We start from the raw sequence: 25,919 nt of genomic DNA on the forward strand, positions 1-25,919 counted from the left end.
TCTGAAATTGGGAGAATTAAATATAACCAAGTATAAACATATAATATTACAATAATTTCATTTTGTCGAACAAGAACCGGAATATTAAGTTCACTAGCAATATATGCCTAGTTTCGTGAAATAAAAAAAAATAATTTACGAAACGGTAAATATAATATTTCAATTAAATTAACAAATTAGCATCAAGATTGAACTTGTTTTCTATGGTATATTTTAATTCTTTGTATTTTCCATTAGGCCCATTTAGGAATAAATAATTTTTTGACTATCCATCACATTTCCTGCCATTTTCTTTCAGGTATTATTCTAAGAAAGGTTCCCTCATCAGTTTATTAATGACTTGGCTATATCCTTGCTGGAATGCTGAATCAATCGGATTGTTAAAAAGATACAAAATATTTGCTACAATTGAACAACGTTGTACTTATGAACAACCAAATAAATATAATACAATCATTTATATAATTTTGAATGCAGTAAGACTTGCAATGTTTAATTCACAATCTAAAAATAAAATTCACTCATTCATGACAATTTAGATTAGAAATTCATAAAAAAATAAAACATTTATACTATTTTTTAACAATACAAACTGCAACACAAATTTTTAAAAAATCTAAATAATAAACACATAGTAGGTAGATAATTAGAAACAAAAATTTACTTTGAAATGCCAAGGTATAGTATGATTAGGACTGAGTTTTAGGTTAACTGCTGCACAGAGATGATCTATATCGGAACTGGATTTGGCATCTTAGCACATATTTCCTAAGTTTCAAAAACATACATGATATTAAAATTTAAAAATACATATTTCTAGATTTGTGATTTTGTGTGATTTATAAAGAAAATATTGCCAAGACAGAGAGGCTTCACCTATATTAACTTCACTTCGGATGTCGGAAAATAGAGGATGTAAAAATACAGTTAACACAAAATATTTTAAACCAACAAAGCTTTTTGTCTTTTTTTTATGAGATCTGAACCTTACTATTGCAATAGGTCTTAATCCTTACATGAATATTAATATCTACAGCTTAATTAAAGATATAATAGAGATTGAATAACCCTCGGCCTTCTTTAAAATTAGAATATTCATTTTTTGTGTTTCAAAGTATAATATGTGTCTAGTTAATAATTTTCTTCAACTAACCTGAAGAGACGTTTCCTGGGCATGGATGACGGTAAAAACTGCGGATCTTTTGTCCAGCGTTGGCAACAAGACTGCCATAGTAAGGCGCATCGGGGCCATCAATAATTCCCACTTCAGATCTTTTCTTGTCACCTCGGAGAGCTTGAGAAAATTGTCGATCTTGGTACCAAGATATCTATAAAGTTATTTTTTTGCCCCCTAAATTGCTTATAAATATTGCAAATGAAAAAATACTACTTGCGGAAAAAAAATTTGGACCATACACGCTACCAAATAGTCTTTACTTTTTTTGAGGGGGGGGGGGGGGTGGAGTGGAAAATTTTTTATAATTAATCCTAAACATTTTCACATTAGTAAATAGTGAATTACAGTTAGAAAATTGTCTTGTTTCGCACATGAATAAGATATTTATAATTAAGCAATTATCTATTTTTAATGCCAACCTCTCTACAGCTTCATGTCTGAAGTTACAGGCAATCAAAGTTCCAGTTTCATCAGTGATATCCAGTTTTATATTGAACTGTTTGATAGCATGCTTCTCAGGAGTTTCAGATCTGAACAAAATATTGATACAGCTTAGCAGTGTTTCGGAGCCGGGAGACGTGGAGCCGTCATATTTTGCTGGAGCCGTATTTTTCGTTAAAAACGGCTCCGGCTCCGGACTAGATAAATAAATAGATTTTTTTACAAATTATAATTTGGTAACTCTGTTTTGTCATGTGCAAATGCCCTTTTTGAGTTTTTCAAGTCCATTTTTATCAAAAATTTAACTTTTAAAACCTTCAAAAGTCAAAAATAAAAATATTTTTTTATGGGGAAAAAAATATGTCGAGTTTTTCTTGATTTTAGGTCGGAGCTGGAGCCGTATTTCCAGATACGGCTCCGCGGAGCCGTATCTGGAAATACGGCTTCGAAACGCTGCAGCTTAGATCTTTCTGATAAAATTCTCAATTTTATTTGAAAACTAAGCAACTTTTTAAAACTACAGAAAAAATGACTTTTATAATCAATATGCATGCACGCACAGTTTCTATTCCCTTATGGTCCTCCAATTAAGGATTAGTTGCTACTAAACCACTAGTACCTGTATTCTCTACAGTCCATATTTTGGCAACACTGAAATCCAAGTTCTTGATCGCTTTTATATAACTGGCTACAATATCCACACCGCAGGCTGATAGGAACCTGCAACAAATTTAAATCAATCAAATTTAAATTCTAACATATATCTTTCTTTGCTAAGAATGGAAAATTATTTACACTAAATGTAAAGTTCATGGTTGATTTTTCAATCTAAAAAAAACATTTTAGCAATGACTTTTCTGCCAGTCTAATACTATTTGGAAAGAAATAAAAGCTTCCTTCCTTATTGAAAACAAGAAGGGGGGGGGGGGGAGTTTTGACACATTTGCGTAAACAGTGAGTATAGGCTTTATCTTGGGAATGAGAGGATAGGTTATGAGGGATAAAATTATTCTTACATGATAAATTTTCACAAGTTTTAAGATTTTTTGGATAGGCCTCCAGGTTTAGGAGCTGCAGGCTTTCAGATTCAGGAACTGTAGGCATCTGGGTGGTCCTTGGACAGGTAAAAATCAAAACCAAATTTTAAAAAAAGAAGCGTCAAAGGTTATTTAAAAAAAATATGCATGTTTTTAAATGTTATTAACAAATTTGAATTAAAAATAAATTATCTTTATTTTTAACCTGTCCAGAGACCAAGTGGAGGCCTGCAGCTCCTGAACCTGGAGGCCTATCCAAAAAATCTTAAAACTTAGGAAAATTCATCATATAAGAATGAATTTTTGTTTAATAACCCAAGAAAAATTTTTAAAATCAACTATATGATATCTGAAAATCGTAAAAACCTATAACATTTGTTGAATGCTTTGTTTTTGTCAAACTGATAATAATTCATTAAAGTAAAATTATTATGAATAGGAATAAAATTTTGCTTTAAAAGTTAATATATTTAAAATAATTACCAATTTTCGTAACTTTTCAAATAAAAAATTATGATTTATCAATTAGTTCCTTAGAAAACTAAGGTTAGGTCAATTTTGTGCCTCCGTTGGACTAGGGTTCGGTGGGGGTGCTACTTGTTGCTTAAACTAGATCTCATGCCTCTGATTAACAAATAAATCTACTCTAATTTTGCTTTAATATATTAAAAGCGAATTTTTTGTCAGTTTGACTAAAAAAGCCTTTGACGAAAAGTTGAATACAATCTGTTGAGCAGTAAACAAGATCTTGGGTGGACAGACGCGGTAACCATCGTTCTATCTTCAATCAAATAATCAATTCTCTACTTACATGCTCATCAATATCGCTTATTCTGGTAATGTATCCATAAATATTTGATATCAAAAGGGCATCCTTATCCTGGACCGGACTTTCTGCTTCCAGATTCAAGGAATACACATTGTGAACCTAAAAAAATACTAAAAAAAATAAAATATAAAGTTGCATGGTTTTTGTATAATGTATATGTATAATGTATATTTGTCCGTTAAGGTCCTGCTAACCACTGTATCGCTTGAGGAGGGAAGCATCAGAAAGGTCCCAGAAAGATATTAAGCCATTTTCTTGTGTCTTGGGATGGTTTTAGGCTATTTTATTGTCCCTTTCCCCCTCTCCCTAAATGAAATAAAATAATTGTCTTTATTTAAATCTTCCGCTTTTATCCCAAGTTTAAATAAAATCTGTGTGACCTGTGTTATTGTCTCAGGAACCAGATTTGCCACAATGCTGTCAAGCCTGGACGATGTAGAAAAATTAGCCACCTGACAGTAGCCTCGCAGAGAATCAACAATATCTAAATATATCTTTAATTTTTTAAAGACAAAGTTAATAATTTATTAGATATACCTATTCAAATCAAAATAAGAATTTTGACTCCAAAACGACATTAATCAAACCGCATCATTCTAAAAATGTCAAAAATTGTAGGCACGTGACATAAATTGAGTAGAGTAGTGGCTTATGCAATCAAAATGTATGGTAGACTATTGGATGTTACGTCTCTAATAACCCAAGTTACTTTGTTGCCTCAACTGGTGTCAGTGACGGAGCCTCGCCAAAAAGATTTTAATAACTTGCCAAAATAAACAGATCACAGAAATGCAAAAAATATCTGACTTGCTCAATAAAGAAATGTATGTCAAAATTATTTACCTGAAACAGGTTCCTCGGTGATAATGGTCTTGGAGGAGCTGCTTATAAAAGTTGAACATCTCCACTCATCAAAGCTGACATGTAATTGTAAATACTAATATACACCTACATTATTAATTTTGTGGCAAATAAAAAATCATGAAAATAACTACCATTTCCAGAATTAGTCATAATTTATTTTTAAATCGTGAAAGTCACCAGAATTCTTTACTTATTTTCATACTTTGTGTTTTGACTAGGGATGGCAATCCGTCAAATTTTTGGACCGGATTCGGATTCTTACAAGAATCCGTCAAAAAAAAAAATGGCGGAATCCGGATTCGGATTCTAGCAATATTTTTAAAGGCTGTCCTAAAAATTAATGTTCTTGGTGTTCTCTATAATTCACTTCCGAGAATCGAACCAGATTTTAAATGATTTTATATAAAATGATGATAATCTTTGCCTTCAAAAAGCGGGAAGCGGGAGTTGAAAGAAAAAACTCAAGACGCTAATTCTAGCCTACTAATTAAGAATCCGAATCCGCTATTAAAAAACGGATTCCGATTCCAAAATTGACCAAAAATTGAGCGGATTCGGATTGCCAACCCTAGTTTTGACTCAAACTAAAGATCTCTAAATCGGCTGAATCGATCCTGATTGTTTTTCTAAGAAAGCTTTGTATATTTATGTTGGGCTATGATCATGATCAACACCCATCCCCAAGTGGCTAGGAGCGCAGCTGCTAGTATGAAATATATAAATATTCATATATTTCTCCTAAAGACTTTATCGGTTCTTTCCCTCAAAGTGCCTTTTAGACCCCCCCCCCCCCCTTTTCTGAAATAACTTAAATAATCAGAGATAAAGCGAAGCTTTTCTATAATTATGGTCGGTTCGTCCGTAACGGATAGCTTTTTTCGCTAATTTAGGCATGTTAGAATTGTATTGATTTCAAACTTTGAATTTTAAACATTTTGATTTTTTTACTTTTTTAACAACAAATTTTTATGTGATCTAATAATCCGATTTATCTGATTTTTGGTATACTGATTCCTGGGACAACAAAGTACAATATTATAAGCAAAGCAACTCTATAATCAAGTCCTAAAAATGTAAGTATGTCCATAAACATTATTCTGTATCAAGCAGTTTTTCAACAATTTTACTTACAATTTTGCTTCGACATTTATACATTTATATTCTGATTATTCAGTTCTGACAATATACAAGTGTTAGTGTCCGTTTGTCCTACCGTTTCAGTGCTTCGCTTTTATGGATCTTGTCATCCTTGTTTAACTATGACTAACCTGCGAATATCTCATTTTGTTAAAATAAAAATGAAACTGTACCTTACTTTTACATCTGCTAGAAACAGAATAGTCACCCTTGGTTCCCAAGAGTCAGACATAGCAATAAGATTTTCGTCCCAAATCTAGATTGAATTATATTTATCAAATAACCAACAATCTTATTGATACAAAAATAGTTTCTATTATTTTTAACCTTACTTACTTCTAAAAAAGATGAACTATTAGGCAATCATCATCTTGTTAGATTTAATATTAGGACAAAAGTTTATTCTTATTAACTCAAAGTCCAAGAACTCTAAAATATACGTAATTTACACAAACATACCTTAAAAACTAAACAGGATGCAGTCTCGTCAAATAACTTCACATCTCTAAAAAAACAAAACAAGGAATAGTTTTTTAAATTAGCTTACTGGAGAGTTATCTTAATCCTTAGTTAAGATTTAGATATTTAACTTTCAAAGATAACCTTAAACTAAGACACGCAGTCTCCTCTGAGCAGCAAAATACTATAAGTATAACCTTTACATAAATTCTTTAAAAAGGGTTCAGATTCGGAGGGAAATCATTCAGGATCAATTGCAGTTTACAATAAAATATTCCTGGTAACGTATATTTACAAAAGTCTATGAATTTTAAAGGCTGCTAGCTGCCAAACGGCTAAACGTACAGATCATGCGCGCACACTTTTAAGCGGCATAAGAAGGCCTACAGATAATCTGGAATAGCCATAAATCAGTAATGCATAATTATCTCGCAGTGCAGAGAAATGCGCGAAAAAGACCTATTTTACGCGTTTTTTCTTCAGTGAAGCTTTCCCTGTGCATCACTGGATCTTGGCTATTTCAGATTATTAGTAGGCCTTATTATGCCGCTTAAAATGATGTGCGGGTATGATCAGTACGTTCAGCCGTTTGACAGCTAGCAGCCTATAACATTCATAGATTTTTGGAAATATTCGTTACCAGGAATATTTTACCGTGAACTGCAGTTGATACATCATTCATTATGAAAATTTATTGCCATACATGTTTTGATGAATTTTACCTTACTCGACGTTCCTCTCCTTCCTTGTTCTAAAATTTAAAAAATAAAGTTCATTTTCTTTTTAAAGCGAAACTTTTCTATTTTTGCACATCTAGTAAGTTAGGTTTCTTAACTTTGATCTATGAAAAAATTTTCTCAAATTAATATTAAGATTCAGACGCTAGAAACTGTTGGTTTGTTATTTTTGGTCTCGCGTTACTTATCTAAGCTTTGCTTCATTTTTGTTCCCATTCATGTTACAATTTTAAAATAAGAAAGTAATCAAAAGTTTAAGGATTCATACCAGAAATGATTTGACAGGACCTACACTTCTAACCCCGACAAAAAGATCCACAAATCTGCCAACTAAAATAATTACAGATTTAATATGTATTAAGTATTAATACAATATTATGTAGAATATTTAAACTAATATAACTATAAAGGGGGCGGGGGATTGCAACCATCTTGTAATTAATGCGAAAATGGCTTTGAATCTGAATTTTGTTATGAAACTTGGCATGCGTAATCCTAGGTAGGTCAATTTCCCCTAAATCGAACAAAAAATTGAAAAAGTAAAGGCTGGCGACTTAGCCGTTTAACCGATTTTTGGCTATTTTTAGGGCAAATCCATCATTTAATTCATAGGAATTAATTTTTTTTTCATTCATATTTTTGCTTTAATTCATGTTACGGTACGAATTACCATGTTTTCAATTTTTTAGTACCACCCGCTACCGGCAAGAACCTAATGGAAGCGGCTGAAAGAGGCCAAGAGTATGATGTGCAGTTAGGGCTTGTGGCCAAACGACTGAGACGCCAGCGGTTAAACGTTACTTTTCCAAATTTTGTTCAATTTTGGGAAAATAGACCTAACAAGGATTACACATGCCAAGTTTCATAACAATTGCGCATTGATTACAAGATGGTTGCATTAAAACCCCCCTTTTATCAACATAAAAACAAAAGGATATTTGTGACAATATTGCCTTTAAGCAAAAACGCAACCTATAAAAAATAAATCATAGGTTTTCAACAACGTTTTGTGCGGTAATACTTAAATGGAAGACTTGAAATGACTTACCGAGTTGTCGACATTTAAGAATGTCCATGACATTTAAATAATTGGAAGATTTACTCGGTTGATAGAATATACTTTGTAGCTCATAATTATCCTCATTCACTTCAACTATTCTGGTTCGTCCTATAGCAATGGAAATACTAAACAAAATTTCACAACTAAAATCACATTAGTTATCGGAATTCAAGAAACATTTTAGATGAGCATAAATATCATTTTATTATTATACGGTAAAAATATCTTTAGAAAACTATATTTTATAGAGAATAAAATGATTCCGCTCATCCAATCACAAATGTGCAAACGGGTAGGTATGGTTTATGACAAACCTTCAACATTCATAAGGTTGAACTGGCTGGTTGAGGATGGTTGATAATTGTCCCTTGTGGAACCAAAGTCTCGCTGAATAATCCTTTTAAGTAATATGAATTTATTTCAGGGGTGTATATTCTACATGGGATCCCCTGCTCAGGGGGGGGGGGGGGGATAAAAAATAAGTGGTTGGAGGGAAAAAAAATGTAAAAATTAAGAAAACTGAAAACATTTTTTCCATCTCCCCCCCTTCTTGGTGAAAAAACGTTTAAAAATGTGTGGTAGGAGGGATAAAATAAATAAAATATAGTGTTCTTTAAATATTTTTCCATTTTCCCCCTACTTGGTAAGAAAAAACTAGGGGGGGGAAGAAAAATAAAAAAATTTGTAGCAGGGGAAAAAAAATAAATCTTGTGCAGAATATACACCCCTGATTTATTTTAGCGTCAATGTTTTCATACCCTTGCTTTATAACGCGTATCATGAAAAGATTTATTTTTGTTATTTTTCTAAATTTTTTATTAAATGCGCTCCTAAAGTCAAGCTGTTACAAATAGGATTGCATCATCCATATTTAGCGAAGCACCAAAAATCACGGTCAGTTTCCCGTCGCAGTTTTTTTTTCAAAATTCCACTAACATTCATCGAAATAACTGTCGAGCAAAATAACGTTGCTGTAACTAAGCTATATATATTTGCTTTAAAAATTACACTTAGCATTAGAATAAGTAAGAACTAGAAGAACCTGGGATTTATCAATTCAATGATATTTCCAATTTTGAATGATGAAAGTAGCTCTAATGCCTCCCTGAAAATAAAGAAACTGGTTAAGTAGTATGAAGTGTACGTAATTATCATAAGAATTTTCGATGGGGCATTTTGAAAATTATTTAGGCATTAATTTTAGCTGTTGGAAACATTTTTGTCTTTCTCTCTCGTCGAATTAAAAGAATTGGAAAGAAAAATTTCGATATTACAATTTTAAACTATTTTATGTTGCATGGTAGTTTAGGGTTGGAATATTTATTTATTATCCACGGATAATAAAATGAAAAATTATAGGATAATTTACGTATGGTCCCGAGCAGGGTTGTCGAATTGGGCACTTTTTTTTTATATTGGGCGGCCCAATTGCCCAAAAGCGTTTTAGGCGGGTTTTGGGCGCCCAAAAGTGGTTTTGGGCACCCTTTTTGGGCAAATGTCGTAAAAAGCCTATAAAAAGTATATAAAATAGCCTAAAACCATACCTAGACTTATTATTAGAAATAAAATAGCCTAAAACCATCTCAGGACCTATAAAGGCTTCACTGGAAAGGAGAACCATATCGGTTCAGCAGTTAGCGAAATCCTTCTCAAGATACAAAAAAGCTTACTAATTTATATAGTTAACTAGCGGCTACGGCCCTAGAGGCCTCTAGGGGCACTTGAGGAGGGGAGAGTCAAATTTTATAATCCAATTAATATATTAGATTTAAAAAGAAAAAGTAAAACAAATTGGGGGGGGGAATAATTTTTTTTTTTGGGGGGGGGGGTGGGTTTCCTCCCCCCCATTTTTATTTTTAGTTTAAAAAAATTTTTCAAAAAGTTTTTGAGGGAGTGTAATTTTTTTTTAGGGGCGATTTCTCTTAGGGTGGTGGTACCCTCCCCCAAAATAGTTATAAACCTTCCAAGAACCTATGAGAAGCTACCCTGTTAAGGAGAACCCGATCGGTTAAGCGGTTAGCGAGATCCTTTGGTACAAACACACAGACACACAAACAAACAGACACACACTCTGTTACCTTAGTATAAGGATATTAACCAAAAAATAGGCCCGCCCCCCCCCCTCTTTTTTTAACCCCCTCCCCTTTTTCTCTCCCCCTAAAAGGGGGGTGCCCAAAACTGCCCAAAAGGACCTTATATTGGGCGGCCCAAAACCGCCCGCCCAAAACTGCCCGCCCAAAAGCGCCCGCCCAAAATGACAACCCTGGTCCCGAGAGGCCGAAGGCCCGGGCAAATGAACAAAAGATTATCTTTATTTTATATTGGCTGGTTTGGATAAGACCACGCGGTCGTTTCAATCCGAAGGGGGAATACCTGGGTTTTACTTGTGATCATCTAACTAAAATGTAAATATACAGAATTTTGCAATTTAAGCAATTTATTGATATATATTGATAATAAAATGAAAAATTATAGGATAATTTACGTATGGTCCCGAGAGGCCAAAGGCCCGGGCAAATGAACAAAAGATTATCTTTATTTTATATTGGCTGGTTTGGATAAGACCACGCGGTCGTTTCAATCCGAAGGGGGAATACCTGGGTTTTACTTGTGATCATCTAACTAAAATGTAAATATACAGAATTTTGCAATTTGAGCAATTTATTGATATATATTTATCCATTTCAGACTTTATTTTCTTATTCTATATAAGGAATTTTGAAAGAATCGAGTTTAAGATGTCGGACGAAGGCGACGGCGGTTTTAACTGGCGGATCAACTATGAAAGAAGAGATGACAGCGGCGAAATGTAAGTATTAATAGGACCTTTTAAGACATTAAGAATTAGTGGCTTGCCACAAAACTTTTCGGCTTTTAGCCGCCAACATGAATTTAATATTTGTCAACTCATGTCAGATAAGATAAACATTTAAATATATTCAGGGGCGAGGACATAGATACTAATGGATAAGGGTGTTAACCCCTTTATGAAGCCAAGATTGATTAACTTAAAATAGTAATACTGATAACATTCGAGACCAGCTTTTGGTACGTGAATAGCAATCTGGGTTGAGAACTATTGGGTCAGATAATAGTCTTGGAAAATTGAATCAAAGGTCTGGAAATTTTGGTTGTAGTAATTGTAGTAGGACATGAGTTGACAATCTTCATACATAGTTTATAACTGAGAATACCCTGAGGGTACAATTATAATCAAACTATATGTGTATGAAGTAATGTTATTGGTTTATAGTTCGTAACTATGGATGTCCTCTGGGACACAGTTATATATAGGACTGTTAACCAATATGAACATCCATTGTGGATTTATAGCTGTAACCGAAATTATCCTTAGGGATTAGGTTATATTTAGGCTATAAATCTGGATGAATATCTATTACTAATGGTAATAGTTTTAACTGATGATATCCTTAGGGATACAGTTAATTATGTATTGATCTATCAATCAGTATGAACATCCACTTTGGATTTTAGCTGTAACTGAAATTACCCTTTGGGATTAAAGTTATATTTAGGCTATAAATCTGGATAAATACCTATTATTGATTATAATGATTTTGACGGATGATATCCTTAGGGACACTGTTATAAATTGACTAACTAATCAAAATTTGGCAATCCAAGGAACTCGAAATGGAGAAATTTATCCTTATAGTTCCATTACATAAAAAATTTTTACTTTTAACTTCTCAAATTTACCTAGGTTATCTTTGCTGAACATTCGTCTGACATCTAATTCCTTTTCACCCCTCAATACAGTCCGATTTAAAAAAAAAAAAAAATAATCCTTTTATGTGATTTCTTGTCCTTTTATTATTAAGAAAATTTCGGCGATAATATGATGTAATACTTAATCTGTTTAAAATATTAATGATATAAGATAAAATAAGATAAAGGTAGAGGTTTTTCTTTTTTTTTGTTAATGTAATTGTCTCTAATATAAAGTTCTATAAGTAGGGGACCATTTTCAGTATGGAGGGCGACTGAATTTAATCTAGCGAATATAAATCAGTTTCGAACCCATACTAAGGAAGTAATAAAATACTTGTCAAATTGTATTCTTTCGATTAACAATGGTATTTTTGTTTTAGTTTCGACAAGATCTGGAGGCTGGTAGACAGCGACTACTCCGATTATCAAGCTCCGTTTCATCAGCCAAATGACTGGCTTCTGATCATGAAGATAAATACCACCAACCCGGATGGAATGTTTGACCTCGTAATTTTGGGTCAAGATATGATCAGATTTACCAAATGTGTATTTTACACCAGGTTGGCGGCTAAAAATATCAACTTCCTCCAAAACAAGTGGTATTCAAAATGGTTCGATTTAGAACAGGAGCTCTTTAACAAGACTATCATTTGTAAAGACAAGACGAGTCTTGCTGACATACCCTTCACTGCCGAGCGACAGATAGCATTCCATGAGAGAATGGATCAAGATATCTCGTTCAGATATGAAGTTGGGTTCGAGGACAACGGGCAACCGGTAATTAAAGTAAGGGCAGCAAACCTAAGCAGGAAAACCATGACATCCCAGTGGCTTAAAGGAAATGTTCCAACTGTTCATGTCACCTCAATTGAGGTCAAGACATTAGAATTGGCGCCACCGATTGAAACACATGGATATCCATTGCCTTTCTATCCAGTACTCTTTACGCACAGCCAGATAACAATGCCGACATATGAAAAGTACGTCTTAAGAGTTATGCCTGGGATCATGACACAAGTTCAGCGCCACACAAATTTTTCTGCACAAGAGCTGAAACCGAAGTTGAAAGAGAAGACCTTGTGCAAAAACACCTGCAGGTAAACAAGAACTCTTTTATATTGACTAGTCAGGTCACTGACACATATTTATTATATAATGCATCCAAGAACAAAAGGGAAGTTTAGGGATTAAGATAGACTATAAAATATTATTACAAATAAAAGGGAGGAAGTCTAAGGGAAATCTTTTATATTGACTCTATTTAAAGGAACTTCAGTCTTATAAAGATAAAACAAATATTTGTAAATTTTCAATAGGTAAGGGTCAGGTTGGGATTGAAAGGGTAAAAGGGGGGGGGGGGATTCTTGAAAGCGTGCATTATATAAATTTAAAAATTCTGGGGCTCCCACTGTAATTTAATCTACGTCATAATATCTACCTAGTCATATGTTGACTAGGGTAAAATAAAACAAATCTAAATGATGTGTGTTCACAATTACCCCACCCCACAAAATTCGAATGCCTTTTTAAGCCTTTTTCTTTTCTCTTTACAACAATTTAACTCCAACATTTAGATTTGTCAACAATAGTAACTATGACGTTAATACACAGTATTAATCAATATAGAATAAACATGTTTTATTTTAGGTTCCCCATAGGGTGTCCAAGTGGGGTCCTAAATATAATTTATCCCAAATAGGGCTCAATATTCCTGCCTACATCGCGGATGGTATAGCCACCTCTCTGGCCACAAGCACTGGAGCACATACAAGACAGCGCTCAACATGTTCCGCAAATACAAGAACATGTCTAGGAATAGCATGACAATATTTCCGATATCCAAGGAGGATCTCATACGTTTCACAATTTTCATGTTCGTATATATAGATATATAGATACGTAATGTAGCACAATCAACCATTAGACAGTACTTAACGGCTCTGAAATGTTTCCACGCAATCACTGAACATTCCATGGAAAACTTCAAGTCCACAACATTAAACTGTTTTTAACCTAAAACGTATATAAAAAATATACTATGACACCTGTAGAATCAGACTGCAGAGCCTAAATTTGAATAAAATCCCCAATAAAATTTTTTGGGGGGATTTAAATATTAATTTTTACTGTTGCCGTGATCATTTTGACCGAAGCAAAAGGTTTTTGTTTTATTTGGGTAAAATTCGTAGCTTTTAGAGTGATTTGCTTCATAAATATTGTATTCTGGTATAGAATAAAATTAGGCCTTATGATTTTACTATAAAAATTCACTAAAAAGTTAATTCTTTAAAATATATCAACGAATTAACATTAACATGTTTGTGTTCTCTCACTTATTTTAAAAACATAAAAAATGGCTGTAAAGGGTTAAATGACAACAAATGTTTATGCAATACAACAAATTTATTTTTGTCACATATACAAATGCGTTATAAAATAAGATTATTCAAACTTATTTTTTAAAATAATTTTAAAAAGAATGTATCTTTTATGTGTATGGTTTTCATTCTTTTCATTTTAATTAAATAAAAATTATTTAACTACATTGGAAATAAGTCACTTTGTGAAAACTTTTTGAATTGTTAGGAATTGAAATAAAACAACACTTCTTATTGGTTAGATTTCATGATTATTAGTTTTATTGTAAATGTTAGATTTTTCAATGAAATTAATTGTTTTGGAAAAAAAATTATTTCCAATGAACAGAGTAATGTTTTTTTTATTGTATCAATATAAAGTGAATTATATAAAAATGTTCTGTAAGCCACAATATTACCTGAAGTAAAAAAAGAGCTTTTGCTCCGGTCAATATGATTACAGCAACACTAAAAATTAATTTTTAAATCCCCCAAAAAAAGTTTATTGGGGACTTAATTCAAATTTGGGCTCTGCAGTCTGATTCTGTAGGTGTCCTAGTATATTTTTGACCCCCCATTCAAAAATAGGTTAAAAACAGTTTAAGATATCTACTTATGGGTTATGAAAACCAATACAAAGCTTTGGAACAAGACACCCAAAACAGAAGAGCCTTCACCTATCCCCTATTAAAGTTATTTGCTGAAGGTTTGGCTAATGAGAACATGTTACCTATAAACGCCCAGAATTACTTACCATGCGCCACATTGGGATTTTTCTCAAGCTGCAGGATGGGAGATCTACTGAAGGATGCCCTCGACACAAATAGTGAAAGGCTTTTGACTTGGGAGAAGGTGCAATTTAAAAGCAACAGGGAGATCATCATCTACCTGGCTCACCCTAAACACGCCAAGAAAGAAAATGGAGTAGTGTGTGACGTGTTTAACTTCCCCTTGCCCATCTACTGTCCGATTTCGAACCTATTACTGCTTGCTAAAATGCAGAGGAAAATGGGCAGACACAACCCCAAGAATCCTGTGTTTATGATGGCCGATGGTAAGACTATGTCAATGGCAAACATGAACTACATGCTCAAGAAGCTGCTGTACACCTACATTGACCCCTGCCTAGGATCCATTAGTTGTCACTCCTTGAGGGCAGCGATACCGAGTTTAATGCCAGCTCACCCCACAGTTTTCTCTGAGGAGGAAATAACCGTGCAGGGTGACTGGCACTCAGAAGCCTATTGCCACTATACAAGACACATGGGAATAGGCTGTAAGACGACCCATCGGAAAGTAGTGGCTACTCTTTTGGGAAACGCGATCTAAGGTATAAAAAAAAAGTTGACAAACTTCCCCCCCCCCCCTCCCCACTACTAATAATTGATACAGGGTGGGGTTATTGATGTCTAACCAGAGTACAGCAACATTAAATGTAAAGTATAATTCGACATCTAGGCTGGATAACTAAACTAGCAAACTGTCTGTCTTAACTTGGGACTAGGTTGGGGGGGGGTTCGCGACTTTTAAAATTACTAGAATTCAACCACCTAGTAAATATGGAACCTTACATGTCTGATAGGAAACATCATTAAAGTAACTATTTGAATAAATACCTGAAATAATACAAGATTAGGGAATAATTGAGTCTGGCCAGTCTTTATATTATTTTCAATATGTTGGTTCTTAATATCACTATTTCATTTATAAGAAAATGAAACATTTTGTGTTTTTAAAAATACTTATATTTGCTTTAACCTAATTTTGTTTTAGGTAAATGGCGGAGTAGCTCTCTGAGCGCAGAAGAAATAGCAAAAACCACACAGGAGGCTACAAATCTTATGCGCCAAGAGGGATCTCACAACACCCGTGCACCTGCCACAACAAAAACAGGCGGCTACACCAACATGCTCTCGGCAGCAAGAGACAGTGATGAAGAAACATACTCGGGTAGTTCATCACCTACAAGAGAAATTCTGAAGGAGTTAGATCCCAACATCGACGACCACATAACCAGAAACATTAATTTCACAGCTTCTAACACAGGAACTTGTTTGATTTACCTGGTAGGAAATTGTATTTTTTTTTTCTTTTCATTTTCTCCCTCCCTCTTTTCATAAGAAATAGGAAAACAATTTAACTCACACAGATTTCATTGTTTTGGGTTGGTTTTACAAGGGGTTGTAAATTCAGGTTTATAAACTCCTACCCTATTTTATAAAGTAGTAAGGCTTTCCTTGTCTGTCGCGAAGGATTAGGCTAACCATATGACCGATACGGTTCTCCTTTACAGCGAGGCCTCTAATAGGTCTAGGGAAGTTTTTTTTTAAAACTCCCAAATCAAAAATAAATTTTAACTTTAAAGAAAAAAAAAATTAAAATTAGAAATGGGAGGGGGTAGACTTCTTTTCTTCCATTTTAACTGCTCCTAGAGGCTTCTAGGAGGCGTAGCCTCTAGTGTATAATAACTTGATTAAATAGTTGGGAAATTCCAAAATGAATAAATGAACAATAATAACACTTATTATGTTCCCCCTTGTTTTTCTCTCAACCTAAATCAAACTGGTTTTTTTAACAGGTCTAATCCGCATAAATGGATATAAAATGCCGGCAAACTTCATGACACTCACACCCGAAGATCAGTGGTGAAACGTAGTTGTGCATTGTAAGATAAGAGACAGTTCCAACATCAATGACATCCTCAACACCCCAATACCCAAGGAGAGCCTGATGGCGGTGTTCCCCAATGCTGGAAGGATCGCCAAGGCTTTTGACGATATAGGAAAAATTACTATGCCGTTGTCCCAACTTAGAGCCCTGGAAGATTCTCTAGCCAACGACCAATCAGATGTAGACTCTAGAAAAACACGCAGACAAATGGATGCAAACAACAAACAAGTCCAGATGCTGGTGAAATACGAGGCTATGACAGATGATCTGAGTGCTGACTGCTACCCAAGACTGTTATACAATTTCCCCCTCATGGACCCAGCGGAAATTTTTACATCAATGGCTAAAAAAAGAATTATCCCGATAGCTTCTGACATGTACCCCCTACACCACATAAACAGCGGCGGTTGTGTCACACTGAAGGGATGGTTTGAGGTAGCAAATCTGGGCTCAACCACCATTTCCATCAAAGACTTTTTACTCAAAAATGCGCTAAGATCAAACAGCGGGGCCAGGAGAATCACTACTGGCCAGGAAGGCGGAGCGCATTTCTTGGAAACGGACGCCGCGCTACAGGAGGCCACAAGCGCCAAGGAGACCGCCAAGGCATTTAGCATGTTGATGATACTAAGACACAGAGCATGCCCGGCAGCTGTTCCCTGGAACCACTCCTCAGGTTCTTGAGTATTCATCTTTTCTTTGTAGGAGACAAGGAATTTAAACCTGAGTTGGTAAATGCTGGAGCCTTTTCAGCAGGATTCATTGACACATACTACACCTCAATGGTATGCGATTCAATACCAGGATGCCATTCTTAGGCTACGCAAAACTCTATAACGTCCTCAGAGAGTACAAGATGACAGTCATGGATGTACGTGGCAATGAATACAACAAACAAGAACACAAGCAAGGCTACCCTAAACAAAAACACGAGAACCAAAACAAAGGGAAAACCAACACATTCTTTTGTCACAGATTCAACAATGAGAAAGGAAACCTGTGCAATTCGAATGATGGCGAGTGTCGAGGAAAATTCGGACAAGAGTTTAAACACTTGTGCACCTTTTAATTCTCCAGCAGCCACATGTGTTAGAAAGCGCATCCAGCCAGCAAACACAAAACAAAACAAGAACCTGAGTAATGAAATAAATGTTTTTGTATTAATGTTTATGTGTTTCTCTATTGTTTAATTCTCTCATGTTTAAATTTATGCACCACTTAAAATTCGTCAGTTCATATTTTCTCTGAATGACTATTAGATTTTAATTTCACCCTGTCTATACCACTTGGTGAGACTAACACACATTAGAATTGTAGAGAATAAACCATAAGAACTTCCAAAAGGTTGAATATTATGATAGTTGATAAACTGCCAGATACTTAACATCTATGCGCTATATATAACCTTACACAACAAGGATGACAACATCCATAAAAGCGAAGCACTGAAACGGTAGGACAAACGGACATTAACACTTGTATGGTATCTGAACTGAATAATCAGAATTTAAAAGTATTAGAGTCGAAGCAAAATTGTAAGTAAATTTGTTGAAAAAACTGCTTGAAGCAGGATAATGTTTATGGACATACTTACATTTTTGGACTTGATTATAGAGTTGCTTCGCTTATAATATTGTTCGTTGTTGTCCCAGGAATCAATATACCAAAAATCAGATCAAACGGATAATTACAACACTTGAAAATTTGTTGTTAAAAAAAGTAGAAAAATCAACATTTTTAAAATGGACGTACGGACATTCTGGTAATGATTATAGAGTTGCTACGCTTTCTAAATCGTGCCCAACTACTACAGGAATCATCATGCAAAGTTTGAAATCGATAGGACAATCCTAACATGCCTAAATTAACGAATAAAAGCTATCTATCTCGGACGGACGGACGGACGGACGTACGGACGGACGGACGTACGGACGGACGGACGGACCGACCCTAATTATAGAAAAGCTTCGCTTTTAAAAATGTAGATATTATACTTTTCATTCAAAAGTAGAACAGAATTATTACAAACATATTATAATAGGCACTTTTAACTATTAAAATATACATCCAAGTTTTTGGAACTGGACAATCAATAAACATCCTGTTACTTGCTAAAAGAGTCATGGGGGTAAAACCACCAATTTTATGTATTTAGATAGTATTTTCATTTTGCAGACTAGTCTTGTCACACCTAAATACAGGTTTGGCCTGGTGGAACATATGATAGTGTAAACTTGCTGAAAGTTCCCACCTTTTGAAAATAACAGTGTTTATATCCTAGTACCTAACATGTGCAATCATTAGTCTTTCCATGTTGAGCTTAAATTAAAAGATTGAATTACCTCTGGTACACAACTTTTTCCTTACTTAGAAGGTATGTTTAAATGTTAATTACGCCATGCACAACCCCCCCCCCCCCATCTTATTAAGTAACAAATAAAAATTTTTGCGAACTATTATTATCCCTCTCAGATTGACATTCTAATAAACCTTCTGTAGCAGTAGTAATAGTAATATGTTTATTTTGTATATATTATTTTAAAGAATCCTCAAATAAAAACATACAAATTTCCTTCATGAAATGTATTAAGAGGTTAATTCCTGTCGATAATTCATAACACAACTCCTATGTATACAGTTTAGGTGATTTTGTCTTACAAATAAAAGTAAGCCTGTATTACATGATTTAATCAAATAAATATCTGGAGCAGAAGCTAAAATTGTTGATGGATTCTTGTAAATATAAATTTAGGAACATTTATGTATGAAAATTTTATATTTTTCAGAACACTAACATGACACTAGAGGCCTCATTAAAAAACTTAGAGATCCCGCTTCTTAATAACTATAGAGAGAATCCTGGGAGCTTATTTTGGGAGAAGTTTCCCCATTTTCCCTTGCCTAACCCGGATGATTACAACTCTCCTATAAACTTCGAAAAGCTTAAGGAAAATTATATTCGAGTGAAAAGTAGGATGGGATTGGAAGAAATCGAGATGATGGACAGAACTCTCGAAAATTTGACGTTTGGAGCAGACAACTACGTCAACGAATCACTGCTTCCAGGAATAGCTTAATACCTTGTATAAAAATAACAATATGAAATACATGACCCTGTAACTAGATTGAGTTAATCAGCCCCCTCCCCTCCCCCCCCAATTTTTTTTTTTTCATTCTCCTCCCCTCTTTAGCTCTCCCTTTTCTCCTCTTGTCACAACTCAGTTTCTTTACCTAAACCAAATAAGTTGAGTATTACATGAAACCAAGTTTATTAACTTAAAATTGACAGGTATGGAAGTGGAAAATAGTAAAACAATGGAATCCTCCTTAATGGGAAGTCATTACACAGATGTGTTATGCTCTATGATAAAGTCTAAACTGGTGGCTGGACCTTTCAGTAGTCAGCCATTCAAGAACTTTAGAAGCAACCCCCTCTTCACAGTCGAACAAGAAACTAAGTTCAGACCCATCCTCAACTTGTCTAGCCCACCTGAAGCCAGCTATAATGACGCGATACAAGTGGATAAGATGAGAAAAATAGAGATGTGCACAATAACACAGATAGCAGCTCACATAAAAAAAATCGGCCCAGAAGCAGTCATGAGTGAGATAGATCAACGGAATGCCTACAAGAACCTACCGGCTAAACCTAGTCAGTGGCGACTTGTAGGCTTCCGTTGGTTAGGCATGTACTTCGTCGAGTTATGGCTCATATTTGGGTCTGGCTCCGCCCCCATGAATTATGTCGATTTCTCAGGCGCCTTCTCTGCTCTGGTCAAAGCTGACTCATCAACCGATCCCAGTTTCTTATTTCGACAACTGGATGACCAGTTGTGTATCACAGAGAACTTGGAGCAAAACAGAGCCTTCATAGAGTCATATCTTAAGCTGGCAGAAGAAAAAACTTGGAACTGGCAGATTTAAATGATGCAGACAAAAGTTTTGTTTACTAAAGTTCTGGCAAAATATTAGGTGTAATATTTGATGCCAAAACCCTATCGTGGAAATTTGACGACCAGAAGATATTAAAGTTTTAACACATTCTGTTGGAAGCAAAAAATAGACCCAAATGCTCGCTACACCTTTTACAAAGAGTATTAGGAGTAATGAACTCCACAACCCAATTAAGTCCTGTTCTCCGAGCATTTAGAACACCTATTATACATGACCTAAGGTCGGCTCATGCCCGTTCACCAATATTCTTATCACCCTATAGCATAAATTGCTTACATGGATGGTTAAAAATGTTTTCGGATCTAAAGACATATTTTCCAATACCTGATTTCTCTGCAACAATACCAGAGAATGCATTGTGTGTTATCTCCGACGCGGCAGGTTTAAGTAGAGCAGAGAACTACAATTTTCAGATTGGAGTTGGGGCAGCAGCTTACATTACTTCCACCATGAAGATTTTCACAGCATGCTCAGAATATTGGGACCCGCAATTCATAAAACACACATATGATGCTAAAAAGAAATTCATTGGGAACAAAACCACAACCCTTGAGATAATGGGAACAGTTTTAATTCTGTTTAAATGTGCTAACCTACTCCAGAAGTCAATTGTTCGAATCCAATGTGACAACCTGGCAGTTGTATATGGCCTGCTAAATGGGCGTTGCAAAGAGGATGATTGGGCATCTATGTTTATAACAGCTATCACATATGTCTGTTCTAGCCTAGAATGCAGGATTATACCGGAACATTGCCCACGCCTATCTTCAACCCCAGCAGTCATAGCAGATCTATTGTCTAGAGATGACTTGAAAGGTAGAAATTTGGTTAACAAACTTAGAGTTCCAGTCACCTCAGGTTGGCCAAATTCAATAACAAATTGGATGAAAAACCCAACTTACACTGAGGATCTCAAATGGCAACTGCTACAGGACTTCAAGAATGCTATAACATACCCAGGGATACTTGTTTTTGGTTATCTCCTTTTCCTAACATATGTAGGGTTTTCCAACCCCAAACCTAACATATCTCCACGGGCCTTTATTTTTGGTAGTGAGGATAAAATCAATTATAGAAGGGAGGACTTCAGGGAATTTTATTAAATTCCATTTTAGTCTTAATTGCCCAGCCGTTTAGTTAATGAAGGAGCGGTCAACGTAGCCTGACCGCAATAAGAGCTATGAGTACGGCGGTCACGAGTTTCTGACCGGTCACAGACGGTCAAGATTACTCCTCCCATCTAGAAATAATTTAGGTCAGGATATTTAGGATATTTGGAAATACCAAAACAAGTAAATCTTTATTTTAGATCTATAGGCAAGAAGAACAGTGAAACCCAGGTACGTGCCCCTAAGTGAAAAATTGTCTGTAATACGACAAAGGTTTTTCTTTATAGAAATGCTCAGAACCAATTCGAATCCTGCGGAAATTAATCGGATTCGAAGCGATGATAAAAAAACAATTACAAACATTACAACTTGAAAATATAACAAGGATGACAACATCCATAAGTAGTGAAGCACAAAAAATCGTGGACGGAAATACGTAAAAGTAGATTTAAAGTGTATTTATCCCAAAAAAGTTTGAAAATTGGACCAAAAACACCAAATATATGGGTAAGTATTTAAAACATAGCCAAAAACCTGATAAAAGGCAGTCTGACCGCCATGGTTGTTTTCTTTAAACGACGGGAAATTTAATTTTGATTTCTATAACTGAAAAAATTTTGAAAATCGGACCATAAACACTGAAGATATGGAGAATACTGTGATAAATACAAAAATAGCCTAAAACCTGCAAAAAGGCAGTCTGGCCGTCATGGATGTTTTCTTTAAACGACGGGAAAGGGGGGGGGTAAAATGTGGTGACTCGTGCCACGACATACCAGCAATTTTATTTTGGGTGCTACTCCCTTAGTTTTAGAGATAATTGGATAAAATCTTTTGGGCTGGGTCAGTAATTACCCCAACTAGAGGTATCTTTCAAAAAAAACGGCGGCGGGACCGCCGCTCCCGCCGCCCGCCGCCGTTTTCCGCCGCCACCAAAAAAATTTTTTTTTTGCATTTCTCGCCGAATTAGGCAATTTGGAATCATTTGAGACCATGTTATTTTTTTCAAAAAATTTTCCCCTTACAAGCAACCCTGCGGGGGGACTTAGTCATTTTTTCAAATTCTCGTATATCAAGGTATATCTTAAATACAGTACTTCTCCTGTGATTTTGAAGATATTGAAACAAAATCTTTTTAGGTTGGTAAGTAAAAAATATTTGAATTAAGAAAACGGCGGCGGGACCGTCGCTCCCGCCATCCGCCGCCATTTCCCGCCGCCAACAAAAAAAATATTTTGCATTTCTCGCCGAATTAGGCAATTTGGAATCATTTGAGACCATGTTATTTTTTTCAAAAATTTTTCCCCTTACAAGCAGCCCTGCGGGGGGACTTTGTCATTTTTTTCAAATTTCTCGTATATCAAGGTATATCTTAAATTCAGTACTTCTCCTGTGCTTTTGAAGATATTGGAACAAAATCTTTTTTGATGGGTCAGTAATAAATATTTGCGAGAAATGCAAAAAAAAATTTTTTTGTTGGCGGCGTAAAACGGCGGCGGACGGCGGGAGCGACGGTCCCGCCGACGTTTTCTTAATTCAAATATTTTTTACTTACCAACCTAAAAAGATTTTGTTTCAATATCTTCAAAATCACAGGAGAAGTACTGTATTTAAGATATACCTTGATATACGAGAATTTGAAAAAAATGACTAAGTCCCCCCGCAGGGCTGCTTGTAAGAGGAAAAATTTTTGAAAAAAATAACATGGTCTCAAATGATTCCAAATTGTCTAATTCGGCGAGAAATGCAAAAAAAAAATTTTTTTGTTGGCGGCGGAAAACGGCGGCGGACGGCGGGAGCGGCGGTCCCGCCGCCGTTTTCTTAATTCAAATATTTTTTACTTACCAACCTAAAAAGATTTTGTTTCAATATCTTCAAAATCACAGGAGAAGTACTGTATTTAAGATATACCTTGATATACGAGAATTTGAAAAAAATGACTAAGTCCCCCCGCAGGGCTGCTTGTAAGGGGAAAAATTTTTGAAAAAAATAACATGGTCTCAAATGATTCCAAATTGCCTAATTCGGCGAGAAATGCAAAAAAAAAAATTTTTTGGTGGCGGCGGAAAACGGCGGCGGGCGGCGGGAGCGGCGGTCCCGCCGCCGTTTTTTTGAAAGATACCTCTAGTTGGGGTAATTACTGACCCAGTCCAAAAGATTTTATCCAATTATCTCTAAAACTAAGGGAGTAGCACCCAAAATAAAATTGCTGGTATGTCGTGGCACGAGTCACCACATTTTACCCCCCCCCCCCCCTTTAATTCTCATATCTATAAATGAAAAAATTTTGAAAATTGGACCATAAACACTGAAGATATGGTGGAAATGTGAAAAATACAAAAATAGCCTAAAACCTGCAAAATGGCAGTGTGGCCGTCATGGTTGTTTTCTGTAAACGACAGGAAATTTAATTTTGATATCAATAACTGAAAAAATTTTGAAAATCGGACCATAAACACTGAAGATTTGGAGAAAAATGTGAAACATACAAAAATAGCCTAAAACCTGCTAAAATGGGGTCCGACCGCCCTTGATGTTTTATAGTTAATTGTGCTCCTTAATAATGGGAATGTTGTCAAAACATTTCAGCTGTCTATCTTTAATAGGAGCCGAGAAAATCACGTTTCCCCTATTCTGTCTTACACGGACGGACGGACAGACGGACGGACGGACATTTCGAATTATAGAGTAGCTTCGCTACTAAAAATGTAGGAAGATTTTTTGATAATAAATTGTCTAAAATTGGCCAATAGAAATATTAGAATAGAAAAATAATCTGAACCCTTTTCTCGTCAAATCTACGAAGGAACATTTCTAGCAGACAGAAGAGTTTTTGACTTTCTACGTAAGCTGTAAACGTAAACTCCTCCAGCTGACAAAACACCTTAAAATCGAGTATATAATTTCTAGAAAGCTAACTTTATATTAAGGAATTCAACCATTCATAGCTGAGTTATCAAAAGATTTGTAATATGCTTTACACTTTACTAGACAATAAATATGTACACGATATAATTTACGTGAGAAAAGCTTTATCTTAAGAAATGCGACTATTTACAGCTGACTCTTTATATGAATAAAATGAAAAAATTAATGCCTTTCCCTTTACCCATATGTGTACAGTGTATACACAGTACAACGCTAGGTCCTGTTGAAAACGTAACGAACGTAATGTTGTATTGCTATTTGTTGGTATTTTATTTTTTTATAATTTATTTTGAGGTAAACATGAAACAAACTATGAATTTATGTATTTTAAATGTTTATAATAGATACAAATTACAATTAAAGAATATAAATCATGTACATTTGAAGTCCGAGATATTATTTTTTTGTTTTAATAGAAACTCAAGAAAAAATTATGATTTTATTAACTTAAATTCATAAGGGGATTTTTATTATTTTATAACGATTGCAATAGATAAAGCATATTTATTATTAATGCACAGATAAAACATAGATGTGAAACCACAATATGAAGGCAGTACTTCATGTGATGGACTTGATTCGAGTAAAAGTTGAAAGAACAGCTCTAAATAACTCTAATGGGTAAAACTAGAAAATTTCAGTTTAATTTAACCAATGACAAGTCATTAAAGTTCTTTCATCCTTATGAAGAATTTCACATTAGACAATATCTCTCTAGAGTGATATCTCTATTAATTGGCCATTAAATGAAATTATTAACATCAAAACAACCTTACCTCTCCATCCAAACTGTATAATTGACAATGTCATGAGGAGAATCTCTTAGGGTTAATGTGCACACATATTTAACAGCCCCGTCAGATTTTGAAACAACTTTCCTGAAAATTGATTAAGTGTATAAATAAAATATTATAGGATTTCTTGACCCCAATAACAAATAGGCAGACAATATAACCTTTGAAAAATGCTTTAACGCCCCTAGTCTCCAGGGTCATTTATAATCTAGAGGGCATTATCCAAATCAAAATTTAAAATGAAAATCTGAATTGAAAAAATATTCCCTATGCCATTAGCAGCCGTTTGTCCGTTATCATTAAAGGTGATATATATTTTTTATTATTCACCTGTTTCTCTCTTTATTTCTTTTTCTCCTTATCTTTTTATTAACATCTTTTCTGTTCATCTACATTTAAGTTTGTGCTTCGCTACTTATGGATGTTGTGATCCTGGTTTATATTATTACTTTGTATTATAGATAACCTGTATTCTGTTTTACCAATGATGACAGCAACTATAGAAATATCATGCATAGTAGACTGTAATCCTCCAATAGGCACCCGCTTCCAGGGCTTATGTGCAGACATTTTGATTAGTATTAGTAAATACTAATTCTATTTATATCTAAAGCAATAATACAAATATGCACAA

At 34.8% G+C, this 25,919-nt stretch overlaps 2 protein-coding genes across 3 annotated transcripts; one reads left to right on the top strand and one right to left on the bottom strand.

Annotated features, from left to right (window-relative positions):
- Positions 1-7: 7 nt before the first annotated feature.
- hdm (meiosis specific with OB domains hold'em) lies at positions 8-25,919 on the bottom strand. 2 transcript variants are annotated; one of them, XR_013878663.1, is made up of 17 exons: positions 25,752-25,919; positions 25,268-25,369; positions 8,784-8,846; positions 8,056-8,138; positions 7,730-7,849; positions 6,950-7,011; positions 6,667-6,695; positions 5,945-5,990; positions 5,659-5,741; positions 4,328-4,401; positions 3,865-3,968; positions 3,467-3,583; positions 2,238-2,338; positions 1,597-1,707; positions 1,154-1,328; positions 665-768; positions 8-504 (listed from the first exon to the last, which is right to left on the bottom strand). XR_013878663.1 is itself a non-coding variant. In XM_080157453.1 (16 exons), the coding sequence occupies exons 1-16, from the start codon at positions 25,853-25,855 to the stop codon at positions 730-732; spliced, it is 1,413 nt and encodes a 470-aa protein (XP_080013579.1). In that variant the 5' UTR covers positions 25,856-25,919; the 3' UTR covers positions 540-729. The 2 variants fall into 2 exon arrangements, 1 of the variants encoding a protein (XP_080013579.1); XM_080157453.1 differs by lacking the exon at positions 8-504 and having other exon boundaries at positions 540-768.
- LOC145318294 (uncharacterized) lies at positions 10,294-12,780 on the top strand. The gene is made up of 2 exons (XM_080159606.1): positions 10,294-10,550; positions 11,854-12,780. The coding sequence occupies exons 1-2, from the start codon at positions 10,480-10,482 to the stop codon at positions 12,572-12,574; spliced, it is 792 nt and encodes a 263-aa protein (XP_080015732.1). The 5' UTR covers positions 10,294-10,479; the 3' UTR covers positions 12,575-12,780.

This window comes from Acartia tonsa, chromosome 4 (assembly GCF_053477335.1).
Source record: "Acartia tonsa isolate MP-2025a chromosome 4, ASM5347733v1, whole genome shotgun sequence".
Lineage (NCBI taxonomy): Eukaryota > Metazoa > Arthropoda > Copepoda > Calanoida > Acartiidae > Acartia > Acartia tonsa.

What these genes read in the sequence shown, in the direction of transcription:
- LOC145318294 (XM_080159606.1), top strand. Translation starts at nt 10,480, where the DNA reads ATGTCGGACGAAGGCGACGGCGGTTTTAACTGGCGGATCAACTATGAA. An exon ending in AGAGATGACAGCGGCGAAAT is followed by an intron (nt 10,551 to 11,853) that starts GTAAGTATTAAT and finishes TTTTTGTTTTAG; the next exon opens with TTTCGACAAGATCTGGAGGC.
- hdm (XM_080157453.1), bottom strand. Translation starts at nt 25,855, where the DNA reads ATGTCTGCACATAAGCCCTGGAAGCGGGTGCCTATTGGAGGATTACAG. An exon ending in CAACCTTATGAATGTTGAAG is followed by an intron (nt 7,850 to 8,055) that starts GTTTGTCATAAA and finishes CCATTGCTATAG; the next exon opens with GACGAACCAGAATAGTTGAA. An exon ending in TAAGCGATATTGATGAGCAT is followed by an intron (nt 2,339 to 3,466) that starts GTAAGTAGAGAA and finishes AATTTGTTGCAG; the next exon opens with GTTCCTATCAGCCTGCGGTG.